This window comes from Medicago sativa, chromosome 6 (genome assembly GCF_051527215.1).
Source record: "Medicago sativa cultivar Bolivia chromosome 6, Bolivia_mono, whole genome shotgun sequence".
Taxonomy (NCBI): Eukaryota; Viridiplantae; Streptophyta; class Magnoliopsida; order Fabales; family Fabaceae; genus Medicago; species Medicago sativa.
The window spans coordinates 27,491,538-27,516,364 of NC_140754.1; the positions used below are offsets into that span (position 1 = coordinate 27,491,538).

The window sequence follows — 24,827 nt, forward strand, 5'->3', positions numbered from 1 at the left end:
CTAGAGACAGTGGTTTGTTTCTTGGTTCTCCATGATATCAAAGAGTTACCTATGAAGAAACATTGGCCAGAGATAGAGCGTCTGCTATCTGTAACAGCCCGATTTTCGCTAGTTTTATTTTATTATTTATTTATGTGTGTTATATATGTCTATATGTGATTATTTGCCTCTGTGTGTATTTTTTGGTTGGGATTCGTAGAATTCGGTGTAGAAGGGTATTTTAGTCATTTTGGACTTAGGGGCATTTTGGTCATTTTGAGAGTAGGGGTAATTTTGTAATTTTAGATGAGAATTACTTTGAGTGTTAGTAAAAATGTTATTTTACCAAGTTACTAGAGAGAGTGTAGTAATCATTTTATTTACCGGTAAGTGACCGTTAGTGTTGTAATTTACCATTAAGTGAGTAGTGACATTTTGGGTGTTAGAATAGAAATGGGTTAGGCCCATTAAGGTTTGAGAGATAAGCCCAATTGAATAGAGCACATATATAAACTCTAGTTGTTGGTGAAAATTAGGTTTCACAACATTTCACATTTCATTTCATTTGGGAGGAGAAGAGATAGAGACTAGAGACAACAACAAGAGCAAGGGCTAGAGCTAGAAGAGGGGATTCAACACCTAGGAGCTAAATTGAGGCTTGAATTAAGGATTGTTGGTGTTAGAGGTAAGGGGGTTAGTCTTTACTCATAATCACTTAGTTGTAGCTTCTACCCTAACTTCTTACATAAGTGCTTATTTGGATAATTGATTATTTGTGAAATTAATGGTGAAATTCGTGCTTATGTTGTGATGCAATGTTTGGGTATGTGAATTGAATGATAATTGTGTTGTTGTTGTTGTTGAATTTGCATGACAAAATGGGTTTATATACATATAACATGTTCTTGAGTGAAATAGTTGATGAATTATGTTGTAGTTGTTGAATTGGTGGTAAATTCATGATTGGTTGCTGTTGTTGATGTTGTGAGATGATGTTGTTGATGAATTGAACCTTGGGTATTCATAATTTTGAACTTGTGTTGTTTATTTGAAGTTTCCATGAAAATGGGTCAAATGATGATTTTGGTTAAGAGAATGTTTTGGGGCAAGTTGTATATGATTTTGAGTGTCTTTTCATGTTTAGAAATGTTTAAACAAACTTTGGAATCAAATTTGGGCATTGGGGAGTCAAAATTGGGGTTTTGGGGTGAAAATGGATCTTTTTGCCGAAACTACTGTCACAACTCGCACTGCACTCGCAGCTGCGAGTTGGATGCGAGCAGGAGTGGCTTCCTGGGAGCTACTCGCGGTTGCGAGTAAAGTTACTCGCAGCTGCGAGTTGCACAGGACATAACTCCCTGTTTCGCGTTCTTGTGTCTTTTTCGCATGTTTCTGTTTTGAATTGGTTTTCGGTGTAAACATGAAAGTTGTAGATAATTTTGTACGCTTTCCAATGGCTTTGGTTTGACTTGAAAATGATTTTTGGTTTTTGAGTTATGAGGAAAATACTCCAAGGAGGTCTTAGAGAAAATTTTACGAAAAATCCGCATAACTATTTCTAAGTCGACCCAAACCTTATGGATTGTTTCCAAACTTCAAACTTGGGTTTTATGAGTTCAATTAAGGTGTTTAATACTATCTAATCTATGAGGTGATGGATCTAACTTGTTTTGCTTTGAAAATGGAAAATTTTGTAAAGAGTGGAAAAGTGAGACGAACTTTGAGTTTTTCTTGAATTCGTCGTTTTTGGCCGATGAAATGCTTATGTATCCTCTACTACACCTATAAGTGACTTGTGAGAATACATGGCATAGGCAATTGAGCTTGTAGAGTTGGTTTTGGTTCACAACTTCTATTATTTTTTTAATGGTGACTTTTGGAGACGAACTTAGTAGAAATGAACCTTGATGAACTAAAGTCTTATGAATCTTTTGTGAATGGTCACATATGATTAAATAATCGTGTTTGAATGATTGTGGAAGGTTGGGAATGATGTTTGTCATAAATTATTGTGTTAATCCATTTTACTTGAACTAGGTGATGTAAATGGAAATGGATTGTAAATCGATGTTGATGAATGTTGATGAATCTTATGTGAGATGTGATTGTTGAATGTGTGGGCATGATTCTTGATAATGCAATGTTGTTGAGTTGTTGAAATGTAAAGGGAGGTGTACTTTTACATTGTCTTTGGTAGTTGTTATGTTGGAGTTTTGCATTATCGAGTCATTGCTATATGTCCATGCATCATACCATGTTGTTGTTGTTGTTGTTGAAATGTAAAAGGAGGTGTACTTTTACATAGTAAGAGGAGGTGTACTCTTACTTAGATGTTTTGGTGGCATCTGTTGTTGTTGATCTGGTACCACATGCATATATGTGTCAAGTCTAGGCGCATTGCATAAATTTAATTGTCAGATGGTTGTGTTTGTGATTGTTGATGATGGGTGGTAAGTGTGGACTTGTATTGCTTACATGATTGAATGTTGATGTTGGACATGTATGCAAATATCTATGAACTCTTTTATATTGGTACATCTGTCTATTATGATTTGATTATGATTAATGTAATACTTACCCCCAGTGGTTTCGACCGCCTACCTGTCTGTATGGATGGGTAGACGTTGTGCAGGACTAGACGCTTGGTGATTTTGCTTGTTGGATGTTTGGACGACGGGAGCTTTCTCCGTTGTCGTGTCAGTGTCGTAGTATCTAGGCTCTGATTAGGCTTAGTGTCTATTTGTTGTTTTTGGATTCTGTTGCTATGTTGTTGCTATTGTCCACTTGTCGGACTTGGAGTATTTTCATATGAGGATATATTTGACCATGGCATGTATATGTTGAAGTTTATGATTTGAATTCCGCTGTGACCGTTGAAATAATATATATATATATATATATATATATATATATATGCATGACATTAATTGGTTTATTTTGAGACGTAGCATCTATTTCTAGAATATTTCTGATGTATTCGTGCGTTTTACCGCTTAATAGAAATAGGGTGTTACACTATCCACACAACCAGCCCAGTCAGCATCTGAAAATCCTTGAAGGTGAAGAGAAGAATTCCTGGGGAAAATAGACCTTTGCCTGGGCATCCCTTAAGATATTTGAGAACTCTCAGAGCTGCATGATGATGAGATTGTGTTGGTATAGATAGAATCTGGCTTAACTGTTGTGTTATGAAGGTAATATCTGGCCTGGTGGAATTGAGATAAAGGAGTCTCCCAACCAATCTTCTATAAGAAGGGATGTCTTCATATGGTGGAGAAGAATCATTATGAAGCTTCAGAGATGCATCAGAAGGTGTGGAGACTGGTTTGGAACTGATTGTATTTGAATCAGATAACAAATCTAAGCAATATTTTCTTTGACATAATGAAATGCCTTGCTTAGAGCGAGCAACTTCAAGACCAAGAAAATACTTCAATTGTCCCAAATATTTGATCTTGAAGGAAGAGTGTAGAATGGATTTGAAGTGCTGAAACCCAGAAATAGTTGCCTGCCAATATGATGTCATCTACATAAACTAGTAAAACAGTGAAAGATGAATCGGTCTGCTTAGTAAAAAGCGAATGATCTGCAGATGCCTGAGTGTAGTTTTGTTGAAGCAGGATGGAAGTTAACTTCTCATACCACTTTCTACTGGCTTGCTTTAAACCATACCGAGATTTGATTAACTTGCAAACTTGATTGGGCTTTGAAGATGTGAACCCAGGAGGAAGCATCATGTATACATCTTCTTGCAACTCTCCACGAAGAAAGACATTATTAACATCGAATTGATAAAGATGTCAGTTGTGTATAGAGGCTAAAGTAATCACAAGCTTGATAGTGGTCATTTTGACAACTGGAGAATAAGTATCAAAATAATCAAGGCCTTCAATTTGATTGTAACATTTTGCAACCAATCTAGCCTTGTATCTCTCCACTGAGCCATCAACATGATACTTGATTTTGTAAATCCATCTGCAGCCAATAGGTTTGATGTGATCTGGTAAATCAACTATCTCCCAGGTACCAGTTGTCTCAAGAGTTGACAGTTCAACTTGCATAGCTTTATTCCAACATTCAGGCTTGCTTGCCTCAGTATAGTTTTTAGGTTCAGTGTGTGAATGTAAAGACAGGACAAAATGAGAATGAGTGTTAGATAAATGTTGACGAGACAAATAATTGGAAATAGGGTAAGGAGAGAAATGCAAATTGTTACAGACATAATCTTGAAGATAAACATGTGCAATTTTATTTGTTGATTTTCTGGGTGAATGAAGAATATCAGGAGGAGTATCTCGTGAGGAGTGAATAGGTGATGGAGGGACATCAGGGGATGTATCTGGTGAAGAATGAGTAGGTGAAAGGGGAGGAGATGATGAAGAATAATCATCATCATCAATAATGGGAGTTGGTGATATAGTATCAATAGATTTAGAATTATGAATGGGAGTTGAAGTGGGTGAAAAATACTCCCATTGAGTAGTGATAGACTCATTGTTTGATGGATAAGGTAGGTAATGTTCATGAAAAACAACATGTCTAGAAACAAAGACTTCTCTGGAATGAATATCAAGGGGAAGGAAGCCTTTATAATCTGACTTGTAGCCCAAGAAAACAGTTTTCCTGGCTCTAGCTTGGAGTTTGGTTTTATGAGATTGAAGAGAGGAAGCATGACAGAGACATCCAAAAACTTTGAAGGTATTGATGTCAGGTAATTTCTGATGAAGCATATAATAAGGAGACTGACCTTGAAGTAAAGGGGTGGACACTCTATTAATAAGAAAGACAACATGCAATAAAGCATATGACCAATAAGATGCAGGAAGTTTGGACTGATACATAAGAGCTCTTCCTACATTTAAAATGTGTTGATGTTTTCTTTCTACCCTACCATTTTGTTGGGGGGTCTCAACACAAGATCTTTGATGTAAAATGCCATGTGATTCATAAAATGAAGGAATGGAAAATTCAGGGCCATTGTCAGATCTAATGCATCTTGGAGTGAGATTAAATTGAGTTTGGACCATTTTAATGAATGATTTAACATGATGAGAAACCTCATATTTGTTTTTGAGTAATATAATCCACAAGAATCTACTATGATCATCAAAAATGGTAAGAAAGTACTTATGACCATGTATAGAGAGAACAGACAAAGGACCCCAAATGTCTAGATGTAAAAGCTCAAAATTGGAAGAAGCATGAGATGTACTCAGTGAAAAGGGCAAATGCTTTTGTTTAGCAAATTGACAAATATCACAAACAAAATTTTTATTATCTGAAACAATATCTGAGTACAAAGAAGACATCAGATTCAATCTCTAATGAGATAGATGTCCAAGCCTAAAATGCCAAATGGCTTTATTAGGAATAACAGTACTGGAATTACAAGAAACTGATAAAGCTAAACTATCTTGCACTTTATTGGCAGAAACAGATGAAGCATGGAACTTGTATAAACCATCTTGTTGACTAGCCAAACCAATCATCTTCAGGGAGAGGGAGTCATGTATGATGCATTGGTCAGGTGAAAATTTAAAGAAACAAGACAATGATTCACACACTTTGGCTACAGACATGAGATTTAGTCTAAAAGATGAAGAATATAAAACATTATTAAGATAAAACTGAGGACTAAAATGAATGTTGCCACAGTGAGTGACAGTGACAACAGATCCATTAGGTAAAGTAAAATTTGCAAGAGGAATAGAATGATATGAACTAAACAATTTTAGATTGCAACAAATGTGCTCATTAGCACCAGAATCAATTAACCAATAAGAGTCAGATAAAGAGGAACAAGAAGTGGCATTGATTATACCTGCACAAGTATGAGAACTTGAAGAAGGAACAACATAGCTGGAAGAAACTTGTGGGGAAGCACTGATATTGTTGGCAGTATTGGTAGAGGAAGATGCAGCTGAAGGAAGCAAATTTGCCTGCTGCAATAAAGCTACAAGTTGTTCCATTTTGTCTTGAGACAAACCAGATAAACCAGAAGAGTTGTTAACCTCAGATACATCACTAGAAGTGGCATTTGCCTGTGAATGTGGCTTATTCACATTAGGGAATCCATGCTTTTGATAACAAAAATCAACAATGTGATTAGTTTTGTTGCAGAAAGTACAATGTCTAGTAGGTTTGTTATAGGCTCCTTTACCACGTCCCTGAGACTTTCTTGAATCATAAGCATTGATGGAAACATTGCTATCTTCAAGAGTTGGCATAGTAGGAACAGAGATATTGTTACTCTCTTCTTGAACAACCAAAGAAAAAACCTTGTTCAATGAAGGAAGTGGATTCATTAAAAGAACTTGAGTCTTAACCACTGAGAATTGCTCATTAAGACCAGTAAGAAATTGAATTATATGATCTTTAATTCTATAGGTATTAGGTACTCTAACAGCATCACATTTACACTGAAATGGACAATGACAATTTGGAAGTGGCCTATGTGAATGTAATTCCTCCCATAAAGCCTTCATCTCAGTGAAGTAGTCAAAAATAGATTTTGTACCTTGTTTAAGTGTATTGATGGAAGATCTTAATTGATCAATGCGAATTCTATCAACTTTGGAAAAGCGTTCTTTGAGATCCTCCCAAACATCAAATGCATTATCATGAAAGACAATTGTTTGAGCAATGGAGTCTGAAACTGAATTAATCAACCAAGAATGAACAAGATGATTACACCTTTCCCAAGCGTTGCGATTTAGATCATCAACATCTGGTTCAGGAAGAGTTCCATTGATGAAAGGGAGCTTGTTCTTAGCACCTAAAGCGCGTTGCATAGAGCGACTCCATGAAAGATAATTGGAACCATTGAATTTGGGGGAAACTACAACAGAATTCGGACCTTTACTAGGGTGAACGAAATATGCAGATTCAGAATCGGATTGAGATTGTTGAGCGTTGTTACGAACCATGGTGAATAAACGGTTCAACAATGGCGAAAAAAGGTGAAGAAAGATTGAATCAAAGAAACAGAGTAACAAATTGAGTAAAATCAAAACTCAATCAAACGAAACGAAGAAGAGAAGAAGTTCTTCGCAAATCAACAAGAATCACTGCAAGAAGAAGCAGGAACAATGGCGAAAGAACTCAAGGAAGAAGATGAAGATTCAACGAATCTGCATCTACGAAGCACAGCGAAAAACGGTTACATGTCCGTAACAAACTTTCCCTTGGAGGGAAAATCTGATACCATATTAGGAAACTAGAAAAATGGAATCTTATAGTTTAGTTGATCAAAGAGTACAAGAGTATTTATAGAGAAATGCAGTTGCACCATAACATACTATGGTACTGCAGTAGCTTATAGAGCAAGAAACTAAGCTAAACTATCTTGCTTGGATTCTAAGGTATCCTTATTAGTATTATCATGTAATACAATGCACTTGCATCTGCCTTTTGTTATGACTAATGACATCAAATTGAATTAAGGTTGACAATTATAGATCTACATATATAAAGTTGCACTTGTACTCAAAATACATAAAATTCAACTTTGTACTCAGAATACATAAAGTTAAATTTCTATTTAACTACATAAAGTTGCACTTGTATTAAAGAAATTTGAGTAAAACTGTAACATCCCAAACAACTTTCAGGATTGCCGACTGACCCCACAAACCAACTAAAGAAATTTAAGTAAAACTGTAACATCCCAAACTGCTTTCAGGATTGCCGACTGACCCCACAGACCAACACGAGTCTTTTCAGCGTGCTTTGTCCTCACTCGCACGCTTACCGGGAAACTTCCCGGTAGGTCACCCATCCCAAAATTGCTCCAAGTCAAGCACACTTAACTGTGGAGTTCTTATGGAATGAGCTACCGAAAAGAAGATGCATCTTGTTGATATAGGTAGTACCAAACAATTTTTATAAGCCTTCCTTCAACCATGTAGTCCCATACCTACACGGCCTCAGGATCCCTCTCATTCCGATGTGATTCGGTTCCTATAAGCTGTCGGGAGCCGCTCATTGTTGTGCCTTGTGCACCGGCGATCACTCCCCTGCCCTCGTCAGCCGTGGGTGTTAAAAAAACCATAAATCTTTCGAACTTAAATTTTTCTAGTCGCACCCCATATAATTATAGTAAATATAAATTATACACAAATTTACTTAAAATTATACGTTAATACCAAAATTATACTTAAAATTCATGGAGAGGTTGACTAGCTGGCAAGACAACATACCTTTTATTAATGCATTATAAGGAGCTATTTTCAAATATGAGAAATCTAAATTATGATGAATATATGACATGGGTTGAGAATTGCAGTGGATTCTTTCAGAGGAAGCTCCCCTTAGAAGATTAAGAACCCCGATTGTTTCATTATCCATTGTTATGTCGAGAACTGCAATTATCATTTGCCTAGACATAGGGGATTGTTATAACTTTTTTAAGGAAAAAAAATCACCTTTTAACGTATAAGTGAAGGTTATGGATGTTGTGGCAAGGACAAGGAACTCGCTATGCTTCCTCCCAGTATCTATAATCATTCAGTTTTCTGGGGTCGGGCTTCTTCCTAGCGGGTTTTGTGTCGCTCGACGGATTCTTCCCATCTATTGAAGGGCTCGAATCTTCTCCTGGCTGAGGGTGTGTTGCCTGACTTGCTCTTAATATTAACAATTATGCATGTTTCAGCCAGACATAACTCTTGCCTCCGGAGGCTAGGATTGATTAGTTAGAATAGGCTTGTTACTCTTGTTATTGCGTTGTCTGTTTATGTAATTCTCGCTGCGGTGGTGTTAGCTGGTATTTTCACCAGCCTCATGTAATGTGGTCAACATTAGTTGACTTTTACTCTTGCAGGAATCAAAGTCTTTTCTCTAATCAAAGGAGTTCGACGAGATGTTAGACTTAGCGAAAGAAACCTTAAAGCTTGGAAGTTCGACAAGACACGAAGAAAGAAGCGAAGCCGTCAAAGTCAAGCAACTGCCTTTGAAGCGGGAATATTCGAATTTCAAAAGAGAAGCGGTTTCCTCAAGCGATAACGTGGGAGACAAGCAGTTGTCTACATGGAAGAAGTGTTGATCGTAGAGTTAGGCTTTTTCAATAGTAGTTTTCCATAGGGAAAACGGGTCGCAAATCGCCTATGCAGAATTCTAAAACACTTGAAGTACCGTCCCGAGAGAATAGAGTCATAAAGAATGTATGTAAAGGATTTGTCGATTCAATTTTACTTTTAATGCACTTACATTTGCACTTTTTCTTTTTCTTTAAGTTTCTGCAATTTAAACTTATGCATTAAAACTTGTCAAAAGACGCCACACAGTCTCGTCCCGTTCGTTATACAACCTACGAACTCGATGAACACACACCAACAAAATGCATAACATGTCCTAGGATCTCTGGTTTGGTCCTTCTTGTTATAATCAAAACCAGTCGATATCTGTTTGCCAAAAACACCTGCAAACAAATTGGCACGCCCAGTGGGACCCTGTTTGTGCATCTTTTAAAAAAAAAAAAATTCAAAACCTTGGAAAGTAACCTCCATTGTATGTTTTTAAAACCTTAGAAAGAAATTTCCATTGTTGTCCTTTTCAAAACCTTGGAAAGAAATTTCCATTGTAGTTTTAAAAAAACTTTTTCAAAAACCTTTGGGAGAAATCTCATTTTGCATTTTCAATCAAAAAACCTTTGGAAGAGATTGTCATAATCTTCCAAAAAATTTCAAAACTTTTTCTAAGAAAACTTGTTTTTATATAAAAAAAAAAAAAAACCCTTCTTGTGGAAACGTCTTTCTGAAGATTAGCAATTATTTTTAGTAAAACTTTTCCTGAGAAAATCTGCATCTTTGTGCATGCATTTACGATGTTGTAAAGTTTTGAATAAAATGACTAAATCGCCAGTACTGGTGCTTCTATGTCATCATAATCATTGCAATCCTCTTCACAAGCACAAATTACACAAACATCCATCCCAGCAATGGATGCGAGTGTACCAACGGCCTTGGGGGCAACCATGGCCATGCAGGTTTCGACGGAAAAGGGAGTAACTGCTCCCGTAACCACTTCGACTATAACCGCCCAGATCACACGACTTGAAATGGGGACCTTAGTGCCACAATTTACGGCTGGTGTACCCATGTCTACAAGTGTCCTTACTTCTCCTAGGGTCATAAATACGCATAACTCTTCTAGGGATCAACCATACGATAAGCCAACTTCAATGATGGCAAGTTTACATAATATTCCCGCATTTACAGAACATGCAAATCCATTTACACCGTTTAGTACACATAGTCCCGAATTCACTTAAGAGATTAAGGGATTGTCGCTTGCGGAGATAATTCTAGCAAAAGAGATTGAGTAGAATTATCGTGTTAATCTATCGTTAAATTAGATGAACATTGCTTGAATTATGAGTGCAAATTACCGTAGAGGAACATTAGAGGACTCGAAGGTCTTAAACATATTTTTCTCATAAATTTCTAAAACCAACTTTTGCCGTCTTTACTCAGTTTATGTTACAACAAACAACTCGACTGCCTAGGGAAACCTTGAATTTAATACATCCTTTTGATAATGAAATTGCTATGTAGAAGTTAACAACGGTCCTTGTGGATACGAATTATTTATTACTTTGGTAAATTTGGTACACTTGCCAAATATCTATCAACGAATCATGATAGCTGGATGCAAAAGTAAACAGATTTGCCTTCAACTACAGAAAAGATTGCAACTTTACTTTGCCTAAGATCTCATGTAAATCCAATGCCATATTTTTAAAAACGCAATTATTTCTTTCCTTCCAGATAACCTAGACATAAGCAAGCCAAATTAACTTCAAGAAGGAATGTGTAAATCGTGGTAGACTTGCCAATGGACTAAACTGAAGAAAATGTTCACGTAACACACCAGAGCCAACCGTAGAAATGCCAAGCCACTGCCAGAAAAGAGACCACACACTGTCGAAGAAATTGCAACCTAAAAAGAGATGATCCGCCGTTTCCAATAAGCCACATCCTCCTACACACACAGTGTCGTCTGGTTGAAGAACTCGCCGCCGCACAAGATTATCTTTGGTTAAAAGCGTGTTGCGAAGAAGACGCCAAGCAAACAACGAGACCTTTAACGAAACCTGCATATGTTATACATTATCAACCAGTCCCCTATCAATAGGTTCTTCCGCTGCCGTGAGGAAACGATAAGCTCTGCTAACAGAGTAGCCTTTAATAGAAACGAGAAGCCACTTCTATTTGTCAAGAACATGAGCCTGCAACACAATGTTATGTAACAAAGTTGAAAACTCCCAACACTCTCCTTTTCCTATGCAAAGAGATGCCTCCTCCACTTCAACGCGTTTCCCCCTTCCTCCCACCCTAACCGCGCCATATCCTCCACCGAAGTCCATCTATTCTCGACCAACTCAAAAAATCTACTGAACTTGACCCCTAATGGAAATCCACCAACCCAATTATCCGCCCAAAAGTAAGTACTACACCCATTACCAACGAAACGACGAGTATTACCCAAAAACCAACTCCCCACTTCCATTCCCACCCCACCACGGATAATAGACACCATCCACCACCACAACGAACTATCTCTCCCACCCTCCTTCAACCGCCCATCGACAAGCGTCCTTATCATACGCCAAATTTTGTTCTAAGATCCTACTTTCATACACTCTCTGATCCGGAATATTCTTTCACTTTTCAAAGAAAATTTCGGCAGAGAGGTATTTTAAAATACCTCATTTTGGTTCGTTTTCAGGTCCGTTTTCATTTTATTTTATTATTAGTCTTTTATTTATTTATTTATTTATTTTATTTTATTTTTATTAGTCTTTATTTTATTTTATTATTATCTTTTATTTTATTTGTTTAGTTTTTTTAGTTTTTTTTTTAATATTTAGGTTATTTTATCTTTTTTTATTTGTTATTAGAATAGTCCAAAGAGTCCAAAATAAACGTTGAGGGTCCATTTTTTTTATGGCAAGATTCAAGAATCAGCTTCATTTTTTCCATTTTCTTCACCTGAATGCATTCCAGCCATTAAACCATTTTTAATAACCATTCAAGCACATCAAATCTCATTAACTTATTTTCCATTTTCATCACCCCTGAAACCTTTAAAACTGAGCCAAAAAAACATGTATCAAAAAACATCAGAGCAGTAACACAACCGGACCAGTATCACCAAAAGTTCACAAAACCACCACAAACCATACAAACACATTCAAACCAGATCGGCCACCACAGAAAACCATTTTTCAGATCCATAAGCCACCAAACTTATACATCAATAACAAACCTTAAACCGGCCACAAAGCAGCCAAATCCGAAACCACAAACCAGTTACAACCAGTATCAAAGCCGTATCAAAAACTGCACATAAACAACAAACCCAATCCAAACACAAAAGCCACTAAACCGGCCTAACAACAACCACTATACAACACAAACCGACCGAGCCCCAAACCATCACACAAACCAATCCGAAAAACCACCAAAATCCGGATTCGGATAAACAAATCAAAGGTTTTAATCTTTTCGTTTTTTTTTTGAAAAGATTTTATATCTTGAGAGTTTCTTTGTTTATTGTTTAAAAAAACGAAAAAAGAAAGAGGAAGAAAGAAAAGAGAACCAAAAAAAAAGAAAAAAAAATGGTGTTTCTGGCGGTGGCGCCGCAACCTTGGGTGGCCGGCCACCACGTCGGAAATCCATCGGCAACCGGAACTCCGCCGGATTCCGGTCGGAGAAGAAGAGAGGGGAAGAGAGAGAGAGAACAGTGAATCCTAGAGAAAAGAAAGAGAGAGGGAAAAGCTGGAGAGAGAAAAGAATGGAAAATGAGAGTTTTTCATGCGGGTTAGGGTATTTATACCTCCCACAGATCTAATGCGTGTGGGTGCATGCCTTAACATGCACCTTCGCCTCCTAGGCCATCAGATCTTTGATCAGACGGCCTGAGGTGCTTCCTCCTGAGATTAAATCAGGGCCCTCTGATTAATCAGACGGTCCAGATTCAACTTCTGTGGTCCAATGCATTCTGAGCCTATTTAACCCAGTCAGCCTTGTCCATTGATATTCACACCCCTTTATTTTGCTGATTGCACCCCCTGTTTCTTTCATTTTCATTTTCATTTCCGCATTTTTTTAATTTTCTTTTTATTATTTATTATTTATCATTTTGCATTTCATTTCATTTATGTTTATTATCATCATTTAACATTTTATTTTTTTTGTCTTTTATCAATTATGAATTTAGAATGTAGTTGAGAAAGTTCACAAAGTTACGAGTTCATCAAATTAGTTCAGAATGTTACTCAGTGAGTTGATTAGAATGTTCAAGCATAGTTCAGAATGTTGTTCTTATACAAGCCCAGAGACTCAAGAACATTATCAAGAACATGCAAGTCATACGTGACATGAACAAATGTCCAGAAAAGTACATTTGCATGGATTAATCAAGCAATAAAGGTATCTACAAGGTTAATGTCAAAAAGGATATTCAATGTTCATTTAAGACTATGAGCATTGAAGTACCAAGAATATTCCAATAAGAATATCATCTTAGGTGTTGCAATCACTGCATTTCAATTATGTTTTCACTATTAGGATTGATTACATCAAATACAAGTCTTACAAATCATCCTAAGTGAAACAAATGGAACATTCGGATGGTCAAAATGTTCAACTCTGCACATGCTTTATACTGTGAATAGTACAATATATGAAAAGTTAAAAAGCAAAGCAAAAGTTAAGATCTTGTCCTAATAAATTAAAGATGGACACGTATGAGATTTGTTACTGTACAATATCATGCAAATCTCCTAGGAGCACAAGCCTGAAGTTGCAGAACCACTATTCTCTCTCCTGCAGATAATCCAATGCAGATCTGGAATAACTTTATCCAACCAACATTCTGATGTTTGTGCAAAAGACACAACACATGAATAATGCTCAGAAAATCATAAGGCACACATTGGATAAACCCAGAAACTCATCATACACCCATAAATGATGAACCTAGATGAAAATCATGATGAACATCAGCATTCTAATGAAGAACATAACAACGTTCTGATGGTCAAATTGTTCATCCAGATTTTTAAGTAAAAGCTAGTAGGGCCCAGGACACATGGCACAAGACCATTGGTCACCCTGCAACGGCTACAAGAGCCCAAAAACTCTATAAATAGAGATCAAAGGCTCAACATTACTTGCACCATTGCAAAGCATACAAGAAAACATCTGAAAAGTGTTTGAAGCTTTAGCATTTGAATTGATCATCACTGGGATTTCAAATTGTCTCTTAAAGTGTAAATCAATTCTCTCTTATCTTGTTAAAGATAATTTCTTCCTCCATTCTTCTTTTGTCAGATTTCAATCATTCAAACTCCATACAAATTGTAATCAAAATATCATCTAGCTTTAGGGGTACTAAATTGTTAGTTTGAGCAAAGATTGTAAAAGTCTAAGTGGGCAACTTAGCAAGAAGGTGCAAGTCTGCTGAGGCTTAGAGAATACAGGTGTTGTAATTGTTCAAGTGAACAAAGATTGTAAGGTGCAGGATTTGAGAGGTTATCTCAAGCATCATAGTGGAAACTCTCACAAGATTTTGAGGAGTGGACTAGCCCACACTGGGTGAATCACTATAAATCTTTGTGAGTTCTTTTTTCTTCCCTACACTCTTTCATTTCAGTATAAACTATACACACAAGCACATTTATTTTATTAAACAATTTCTGCATAAGAACTTTAGAACGTGTTAAAGTCATCCTACTAACTTATCTATTCCAAGTAAATAACTCACTACAAGAAAGCATTGAAATTTCGAGGCACAAAACTCCTTGGAAATCGTCTATATCTCCTCGGGATGCCAATTTTTTTTTCGAGGAACACATGTCCTGGAAAAATAGTTGGTTGTAATCCTATTACAGAGGAAATTTCCGAGGAACTTTAGTTTCCGAGGAAAAATGTCCTCGGAATAATGATTTGACAACGGCACCACAGACTGACGCATCTGCAAAAGCCCGAGGAACTTTGTCCTCGTAATATATTTAATTAAAAAAAATATAATTATTTTTTTGGGTTCTGAAACTTTTAAATTTTTAAAAGACCACCAATATTATTTTCAAATTTCAAAAAAACGCCAAATTTATTTTCAAATTTCAAACAACATAATTTTACTAATTTTTCACATTAAAAATCTATTTTTTCACTACTTTTACACTTGCAGGAATTTATTGTTTTGTTTTTCACAAAATCAAAGAAGTTTGTAACATCAACATAGATAATGAACAAAATCGGAACAATATGGAAGATGTGTGTTGTAACGCCCTATTTCTATTAAAGCGATAAAACACGCGAATAAAACATTTATTCAAGAAATAGACGCTACGTCTTCAAACAAAATTCCAACAACATGCATTTATAACAAAATTCTCAACAGTCGCAATAGAAATAAATCATACATAACCAATTGTACATGTCATAAGATCAGCATACATCCATGAATAAAATATCCAAAAACCTCCATAACATAAATAAATTCAGAAATCAAAAGACCAACACCTAATCAGAGCCTAAACCTAAGACTCTAACGGACCGATAACGAAGATTAGCTCCCGCTATCCAAGCAATCACCAAGCAACTCACCGAAAGCAACTACTCCTGCACTCCGTCTACCCATTCATACAAACAGGTAGGCGGTCAAAACCACTGGAGGTAAGCTTCACATCAATCATAATCAACAAAATAGATTAAACATAAATAACTAATCCAAGTTTCAACTATTTAACATGAACATTTAACCTCAATAAACACTTCATATAATAATTCCATATATCACCACCAATCACTCACATTTACATGCATATCAAGTATTATAACAATTAGGACTCATGCCAGGAAATGATATGTTCCTAGACATGACACCTAAATGCATGCGGTACCGACATCAACAACGTCTAGGCCGTCACCCCATGATGCCAACTGAACATCAAAGTCACCTCAATTGGATATAAAATCCGTCACCATTAGTCATGAATGCATGAACATATGACTCAACCACAAATGCATATGTTCACACAAACAATTCACCACACCATCACCAAATATCTAGCATATATGTATTCGTCAACAATTCACCATCACTTTTCATATATGCAACCACCAACAACATTCACAATTCAATCAACACATAATTGTCATATATACATCAATCAACTTCAACTATATAATATAGCTCAACAACTCCATACACTTTCTCACAATTCAAGTAAAGAGAAAATAAAACATCTAATGATAAACATCATATTCAACACTTATCATTCATTCACATATCTTCATTTAATCATATAAAGTTATTCACGAAAGATGTATAAGTTAATCGGCTTTAAGGAACCACTTTCGACAAGGTTCGTCTCCCTTTAACATTTTTCCAAGAAATCTCATTTTCAAAGCAAAGCAAGTTAAAACTCCATGAAACTAATCACAACTATTTTTAGGAAACGTATAATCAGTATACAACCTTAACCCTACTCCATTTCCTTGTGAAAAATAAGTTTTGGAAAAGTCGACGTTCTTGGACAATTTTCGAAAGCTAAGTTCAAAATCACAAATCAAGTCCAATTCCATCTAGGAGATGTTCCAGTAGGTTTCAGAGCATAAACAGTAATTAAACAAGTTGAAAGAAGCATTTAAGAAAGCTCGGATTGGCCGCCGAAAGTCCGGAACGAAAATCAAATGGTGCTGAAACTGGGCTTGTTCGCTTAAGCGACCAAGTTCCAGAAACTTACTGTGGATGTTTGTTTACAACTCGCTTAAGCGAACAAGCTCCAGTAACTTTCTGTTGCTGTTCGCTTAGCGTTCGCTTAAGCGAACAATCATCAGTTCTGCAGAAAAACTCTTGGGTTCCAACCCTTTTTCACCTAACATCCCAAATTTTTATCTCCCAACACCCAAATATGTTTCCAAAGATTGTCTATAGGTCCATAAACTAAAAAGGGCTTTCAAAAAAACACATTGAACATGAAAACAAATGTCATTTCATATGATTCACCAAATCAACCGATTTCCACAAAACCATCCACAACAACTTAAACCACATCTTAAATCCATGATTATCAACACTCAAGTTATGAATCATCAACAATAATATTTCATAACAAGAACAACATCAGTTAAACATGAATTCCACCACAAATTAACAACAACATAGCACAATTCAACAATTAGAGCACAATTGACAATATACCCATTTTCACATATTATGAACATGCAATTTCACCATCAACAATTCAACTATGAACAATTTCATATCCTCAAACATATTACTAAAACTAGAGCACGAACTTCAACAATAAGTTCACAATAATCACTTATCCAAATTAAGCACTTATACAAAGAATTAGAGAGAAGATTCCAACTAATTGATTATGATTGAAATCTAACCCCCTTACCTTAATTCTTCACAAACCCAAGCTAGTGCTTCACTTTAGCTCAAAACCCTTGAGATTCTACTCTCCTCTTGCTTCCCAAAGTCTTCTCTCTTCAAACCCTCTCTCATGCTCCTCCTCTCTCTACCTCTCCAAATGTTTTTATGAAATGAGCAAAATGACACTATGTGACCTAATTTCCTCAAAGGCTAAAGTTTAAATAGTTCTCTTCTAATTGGGCTCAACTCATAATGCCTTAATGGGCTTAACCCATTTACTAAATCATTCGCAAAAATGTTTCTACTCACTTAACGGTAAAATATTAATAACGGTCACCTACCGACTCACAACTAATTACTACACTAGTAACTCAGTAAAATAATAATGGCTCTCATTTAAGCATTAAAAATAACTCTCACCAAAATTACTAAATTACTCTTCCTCACGAAATAACCAAAATACCCTTCTAACACCGAATTCTAACAATCCCAACCAAAAATACACACAAAGACAATTAATCACACATGAGCATATATAAACACATATTAAAACAATTAAAATAAATCTAACGAAAATCGGGCTGTTACATGTGTAACAGCAACACAAATAATAAAAAAATCTGAAGTGGGTAACAATATCACAGTAATCAAATGGACTATGTTGCATTTGTCACACGTCAAAACAACTCAACATTATCAGCAATCTTCCTAAACCTTGCATAATCCCATTCTCAAAGATAAGAACTACCACCATAAATAAGTATCTTCGGCCTATAATCCACTGTCACCATCAACAACTTCATCTTGTTTGTTTTATGAGATTAATATTAACATGAACATTGTTGTCTGGGAAAGGAAAAAATATTAATTGAAAGTTTCAGAAACAGCAACAAAAAATACCCAATTTAAAAAACGAAATCAAAAAGGGAAAAATGGGATTCAATTAAAAGTGAAAAATGGAATTTTGGGGAAAAAGGGTTTTGTGGGTTCAGCAAAAAATAAAAAACGAAAATTGAAGAATGTCAACTCACCTTGATTCTTTTTAGCTTCTATTAAAGGGTTTGAGAAGAAAAAGATACATGATGCAAACCTTCAATTGCTCAAAAATGGAGGTTTTGTGAGGTATGGGTGAGAGAGAGCATGGTGTCGCACTTAAGAGAGATGATGGAGCACGTTCAGCTTTTTTTCTTTCTTCTTCTTTCTAAATTTCAATATTGTATTATGTAATAGAGAATACATTGACAGCATGTATTCCGAGAAACATTGTCCTCGGTAGTTCCTCGGTATGTAATCTTGAAAACCGTGTTAAACTGATTGTGCAGATAATGGTGCAGAGATTCCTCGCGAGGAAATTGTTCCTCGAAAAACCTTTATTTTAGCGGAAACCAAGTTTCCTCGGGATTTTTTGGTCGGAATTACTTTCATTTCTTGTAGTGACTTGGGAATTAATTTTTAAGTTACATGTTCATTTTTAAAGGGTCACAATTCAAACCCCCGGCCTTCCTTGTGACTATTTTATCTACTTCAATTTCATCTAACTTATCATCCACCTCACTAGCTCTCTTATGAAGCAGGGACGAATCAATAAATTTTGAATAGTAGTGGAGTCAAAATTACATTTATACAAATAACATATATTTACAAAAAAAATACATCAATATAAAGATAAAAGAATGACATCTTTATTATTCAGCCAATAACGGAGATTACAAAAACTTGACCACTATATATTCCGAAAATCAAAGACATTAATATCTATGTATTATAAAGTTGTAGTAGAATTGTCTCGTAAGTGCATTTAGATGACTAAATGTTGCAAGGACGTTTAATATATTGGTGTGCGGGGTTGAATCCATAAAATCCCTCTTCAACACTATAAAAAATATATTTCTACGTATGTTTCCAAACAATTTTTAAAAAGATAGGAGATCATAAACTACAAAGTAAAACAAAATTAACAGGAGATCATAGGATTTTACTCGAGGATATTATTATATTTCTTTTAGGAGATATTTTTATAAGGAGTACTTTTGATACGTATATTTCTATAAGGAGTTTCTTAACATGTGCCCTTGAGGGCATAAGTTAACATTTGCCTATTTTTATAGATATGTTCTTTTACTTAAATATGACGTTATCATTGAATACATGCCATCATATACAATTCAAACTTTCCTCATTATTCACAACAAAGAGCAATCTGACTACCAAAAGCTACGCAAGATGGAACTTTCGTATGGACAAATGGGGTTAGAATTCCACTGTCAGTTTATATATTTACTATCATACATGTGATACTTACCGTTTTTCAAAGCCAGCTAAATGCAACTTGATATAATATAGACATTGAAAATAAGATTACATCGTATTTTCTGGGTACTATAACTATATTCAAAGGAGGTAATGTAACTATATATCTATATATACAAGAAGAGGAGTGGATCCAAAGAAGTACGAAAGAGAAATGGAAATTCATTTGGTTTGGATAACCGTTGCCACTTTGTTGGCATGCTACATTTTCACTAACAAATTTGTGAGGAATTTTAATGAGTGGTATTATAATCTTAAATTTGGAAATAAAGAATATCCACTACCTCCTGGTGACATGGGATGGCCGATTATTGGAAACCTATGGCACTTCTTCAAAAGTTTTTCATCCGGTCAACCTGATACATTCATCGAAAACATTGTTCTCAAGTATATTTAATTTTTCTGTCTCATGTTTTTGTTTTCTTAAATTTTCTTTTGGTATAACACATTGACAATGTTTCAGATATGGACGAACTGGTATCTACAAGACACACTTGTTCGGGAATCCAAGCATCATTGTCATTGCACCTGCAATGTGCAAGAAAGTGTCAACAGATGATGTGAACTTTAAGCTTGGTTATCCAAAACCTATTAGAGAACTAACAAAGAATAGATACTTAACTAATGAACACGAGCGTTTTAAACGACATGTCATGGCTCCTATCTTTGGTTATAATGCATTAGCAATGTACTTAGATCGTATTGAGGATATTATAATCGATAAGTTAGAAGAATTGTCTAGCATGAAACACCCGATCGAGTTACTGAATGAGACCAGGAAGATTTCCTTTAAAGTCATCATTCACATTTTTATGGGTGCTTGCGATCAAAGTATCTTTAAGAAATTTGGAGATTTATTTAATGTTTTGGGTGATGGTGTGTTATCTTTGATGCCTATAAATGCTCCTGGTTTTTTCTACTACAAAGCATTAAAGGTTTATTTATTCTATTTCTTATTCTATTTACATCATTTATTAAATGAATCTAAAAAACAAACTTTTATTTATAATAGTGACCAAATGGTATATTATTTTTATGTGTGTTATGAATAAGTTTCAATTTTCTATTTTCACTTTGCATGGCTATTTTAGGCGCGTGAGAAGCTGGTGAAAATAGTTAAATCTATTGTTGATGAAAGGAGAATGATGATAGAAAATGGGACAACTGGGGAAAAGAAAGATTTTCTAGACCTTCTTTTGGAAATGAATGACAAGATGGGAGAAAAATTGGTGGATGGTGACATTATTGATTTTTTTATAGCGCTTCTATTTGGTGGTCACGAAACAACAGGTTTTGCAATGATGTGGTCAATTATATATCTTACCCAAAATCCACTTTCTTTGAAGAAAGCCACGGTAAATCGCATAGAATTTGTTACTTTAATTAATTATTTTATGTTTTTTTTTTTGACAAAATTAATTATTTTATGTTGTAGTTAGTTACAATTATTTTATGTTGTAGTTAGTTTTTTTTGATTAAATATGTTTTTAGTCTCTATAAATATATCAACTTTTTATTTTAGTTCCTCTAATGTTTTGATCCCTATTTTTATGTTAATGTTTGTATTTTTTAATGAAATTGTGCAGAAATGTGTAAAGTATTGTAATAATCTCTCCAAAAAAAATAGAATTTTTTGACAAAACATAAATTAAATATGAATTTTTAACTGCAAAAAATATAAAAATTCATATTTAATTAATGTTATGATAAAAATTCCATTTTGTTTTAGAGATTTTTATTATATTACCAATTTTTCTGCATAATTTTATTCAAAAATATGAATTCTTCATATGAGTTTACTTTAAAGGAGAGACCAAAAGTGAAGATACAAAACTTTTGAATGAGTCAAAATTGAAATTTTTTTTTAGAGGGACTAATATGAAAAGTTGACATATTTATAGGGACTAGGAACATATTCAACCTTAGTTTTTTTTAACGGCAAAATGAATTTTATTGAAAATAATGAGAAGTACAATTAACATTTGACCCACCTAACAAAAATCAAATGTAAAATATATGTTAGTCACTCGATTTATTGAAAATCATATTATTCGAACCTAGAGAAGAAGTAAAACAATTAATCTAACATTTGTCATTAAAAAAAATCATTTTATTTAACATCATATGATCATAAAAATAATTATTTCAATCATATCAAAATGATGACTTTTTTCCTTATACTACAAGGTCCAAAAGTGGACCCTTATCTAGTTAAAAATAAAAAATTTACTTTTATAATGATAATATATAATATAATAAAATTGATATATTATTTAGATGTGTTTAATATGAATCTCTTAAACATAGCTCAAAGGTGAACCTTTACAATTTGTGAAGAAAATAGGAGAGATCGAAATGGATTTATATTAGACAACCCCATGATATTTGATAATTCTTCAATAGTTAGTATTTTTACCATCATTTTTAAGTAGTTTTAAGTTAAGTTGAATCAATTCAGAGTGTTTTTGGAGTCAAACTGATATTAAAAGAGGATTTTGAAAATTCGCGGCTGTGTTGGTTATTCTTGTTTATAATTATCTTTAACCAAACAAATTCTTGGAGTTTCTGTCTCTATTTATTTTTGATAGGTTGAGTTGATAAAGTGAACTTAGTTTCGAGCAGTCATGTTTTGAAGCATCAAAGACCGATGAGCAATGTTCAACACGAGACAAATTTCCAACAAGTGCATAACCATTTTCTCTACTAGCTTTTTATTGAAGTCGATTGTGTTTTGCATTGGTAGCACATATGATGTGTAATTGGCCTTATCTTTTACTCATGTTGTCGCCTTACACCAAAATTGTATGCATTTGCCACAAAGAAAAAAACTCAATGTACAAGGGCCCACTTTCACTACACTAATGCAGCAAAGAAAGGTCAACGAGAAACAAGAGAAAAAGCCTAAAAAAATCTGCACACGTGGAGGAGCATGGTATTTGAGAAAGCGGGTATAAAAGCCAGAGGAAAAGAAGAATTGAGGGGTCGAAAGAACTGAAGGAGAAATACGATTACGCGAAGCACAGTGACGGCTGCGGTTTCGAAGACCAATTGGAGGGTGATTCAACTGGTTTTGATCATCATTCAACTGCAATTTTATGTGTAATTTTCAATTCTCTTTTAGCTTTTGACAAACATCATGAGTAGCTAATTTTCCTGTTGTTAGGGATGAGATTATCGAGACGACAACTTTTGTTATGTGACTTTCTTTTGATTATTGAAGAAGTTTATTGAATCATTTTTCTTATCTCTGTTCTTAATGCTTTTATTGCTTGGCCGCCTTTAAATTGATTTACGGTTTATAATGTGAAACGGAAGTTTAATTTATAAACGCTTGAGATAAGAAATTCTTGCCTTTGTAGTCTAGGAATAGATGCAAACCCTTGAAACCAATTACGAATTCTTGTTCAATCATGCTTAATTCTAATCTTAAATTCACTAAGGAATTAGGTTAGGATTAATGGTTCTGTCACTAAGGAATTAGGGCAAGAATAAAGTAGCGAATTCGGTAATGATTCGATAAGTCGATTCAATAGTCATATTCAAGTTGTTAACTCAAGACAGTCATCTAGTGAAACTCATCCCTGACAATTTTATTATTATAACGTTTAAACCAATTTTACTTTGCTTAATTTTCATTATTGCAATCGACCAAATTCAGTACCTTTCTGTTCAATTAAGTTATAAATATTATTCGACAGTATAACGCGATCCTCGAGTTCGACACTCGGTCTTACCGTTTTACTTTACTACTTGCACGATTTCGTACACTTGCGAAAATCGCTATCAAGTTTTTGGCGCCGTTGCCGGGGATTGCCAAATCACTGTTAGATTTTATTTTTTTTCTCAATTGAAATTTTTTGCTCTGCAATAAAATTTTTATTTTATTTTTGTTGATTTTCTAATGTCGTGTGTTAGTATTATTTTTCTTCTTTGTTGAGATATTTAACGACCGTAAAGTATGGAAGATTTTAATGATTATCTTCTTCTACAACTTTCGGAAGAAACTGAAACTTGTCTTCTATCTGCACAATGTCGTATACTTGAGGGGCAGATCATGAGAGATACATTTGAAAAGGACCTCCTTCGGTTTTTACCTCATAGATTTGATTTTTGTATAGAAGGGCATAAGAGTGACACTTTTGATTATTATGTCCCACCACCAGAAGGTGAAGATCTATTGGTTTTGGAAGCACAAGATGAGTTTCTCATGCAGAAAATTAATTTGGAGCAAATGCTACCTATTAAAATTCTTCCCAACGAATCATATGACAAGAAATTTTACATCAAGGATGTTTTGATTGAATTCATGAATAATAATCAAGGTTCAATCGAAAGATTTGAGAGTCAATGTGAAAGGTTATTTGAGCAAGTGGTTGAGTTTGAGAAGCTGAAGATTGAAGATAAATTCAGTGTTGTGGAAAAGAAAGAAGATGAGGGGGAATTGATAAACATTAAGGATGGTCTAGTTGATAAGGAAACTCAAAAGTCTCAACTTTGGGGAGATTTAGATGCCCAACCAAATATTCATCAACAAAACATTTCTCCAATTTTTTTTAGCAGCAAGGCAAGAAAAAAGGAAGAGATTGATGAGGTCCTAGATGCCATTTATGCCTTGTTCATTGTTGCCCACTTGAAAAGGATATGGAAGCAACATCATCTATTTTTCAAGTTCATGGAGTTCTTACCCAACAAAAGGAAGAAGAAGGATGATGCGTTCTTTGTATCATATATGCCACCTTAACAGTGGTTGATGTGTCAAGCTAATGACATTAAAAAGCGCTTCGTGGGAGGCAACCCACGTCGGTAAGCAATTTTTTTTTCCTTTCTTTCTGCTTTTTATTTTTCTCAAATAAAAATTATTATCACATAACCACTTACTGGTTGCCACTCGTAGCATTGATTGTTGAGTTTGCATGAATACTCTAACCTTTCCATTTCAAAAAAAAAAATTTGTTTTTGTCTCAGAGAATTGTTCTGACCGCCAAGGCAGAGGGCTAGCTTACTGACAAAGTTCAAGAGCATAATGGCTATGGGGCTTGCTGCAGAAGATATTCATCAGAATCACCATCTCTTTTCTATAGCATAACCGGTGAGAATTTGAGCCAAACATTTTCCACTTTTTACTTTAATTCTTTCATATGTGAGTA

General features: G+C 34.8%; 2 protein-coding genes across 2 annotated transcripts; one reads left to right on the top strand and one right to left on the bottom strand.

Moving 5' to 3' along the window:
* Positions 1–10,747: 10,747 nt before the first annotated feature.
* Positions 10,748–11,341, bottom strand: LOC146914284 (uncharacterized). Its single transcript, XM_085721038.1, has 2 exons — positions 11,198–11,341; positions 10,748–11,068 (listed from the first exon to the last, which is right to left on the bottom strand). The coding sequence occupies exons 1-2, from the start codon at positions 11,339–11,341 to the stop codon at positions 10,748–10,750; spliced, it is 465 nt and encodes a 154-aa protein (XP_085577164.1).
* A 12,046-nt stretch (positions 11,342–23,387) lies between these two features.
* LOC146914285 (uncharacterized) lies at positions 23,388–24,421 on the top strand. The gene has a single exon (XM_085720659.1). It carries the CDS (start codon positions 23,639–23,641, stop codon positions 24,419–24,421), a length of 783 nt encoding a protein of 260 aa, XP_085576785.1. The 5' UTR covers positions 23,388–23,638.
* Positions 24,422–24,827: the final 406 nt, after the last annotated feature.

Bases quoted from the DNA above. Each gene is read 5' to 3' on its own strand.
- LOC146914284 (XM_085721038.1), bottom strand. From the start codon at position 11,341: ATGGACTTCGGTGGAGGATATGGCGCGGTTAGGGTGGGAGGAAGGGGG. The intron at 11,069-11,197 runs GTTCTTGACAAA...TAACATATGCAG, and splicing joins ACATTGTGTTGCAGGCTCAT to GTTTCGTTAAAGGTCTCGTT.
- LOC146914285 (XM_085720659.1), top strand. From the start codon at position 23,639: ATGGAAGATTTTAATGATTATCTTCTTCTACAACTTTCGGAAGAAACT.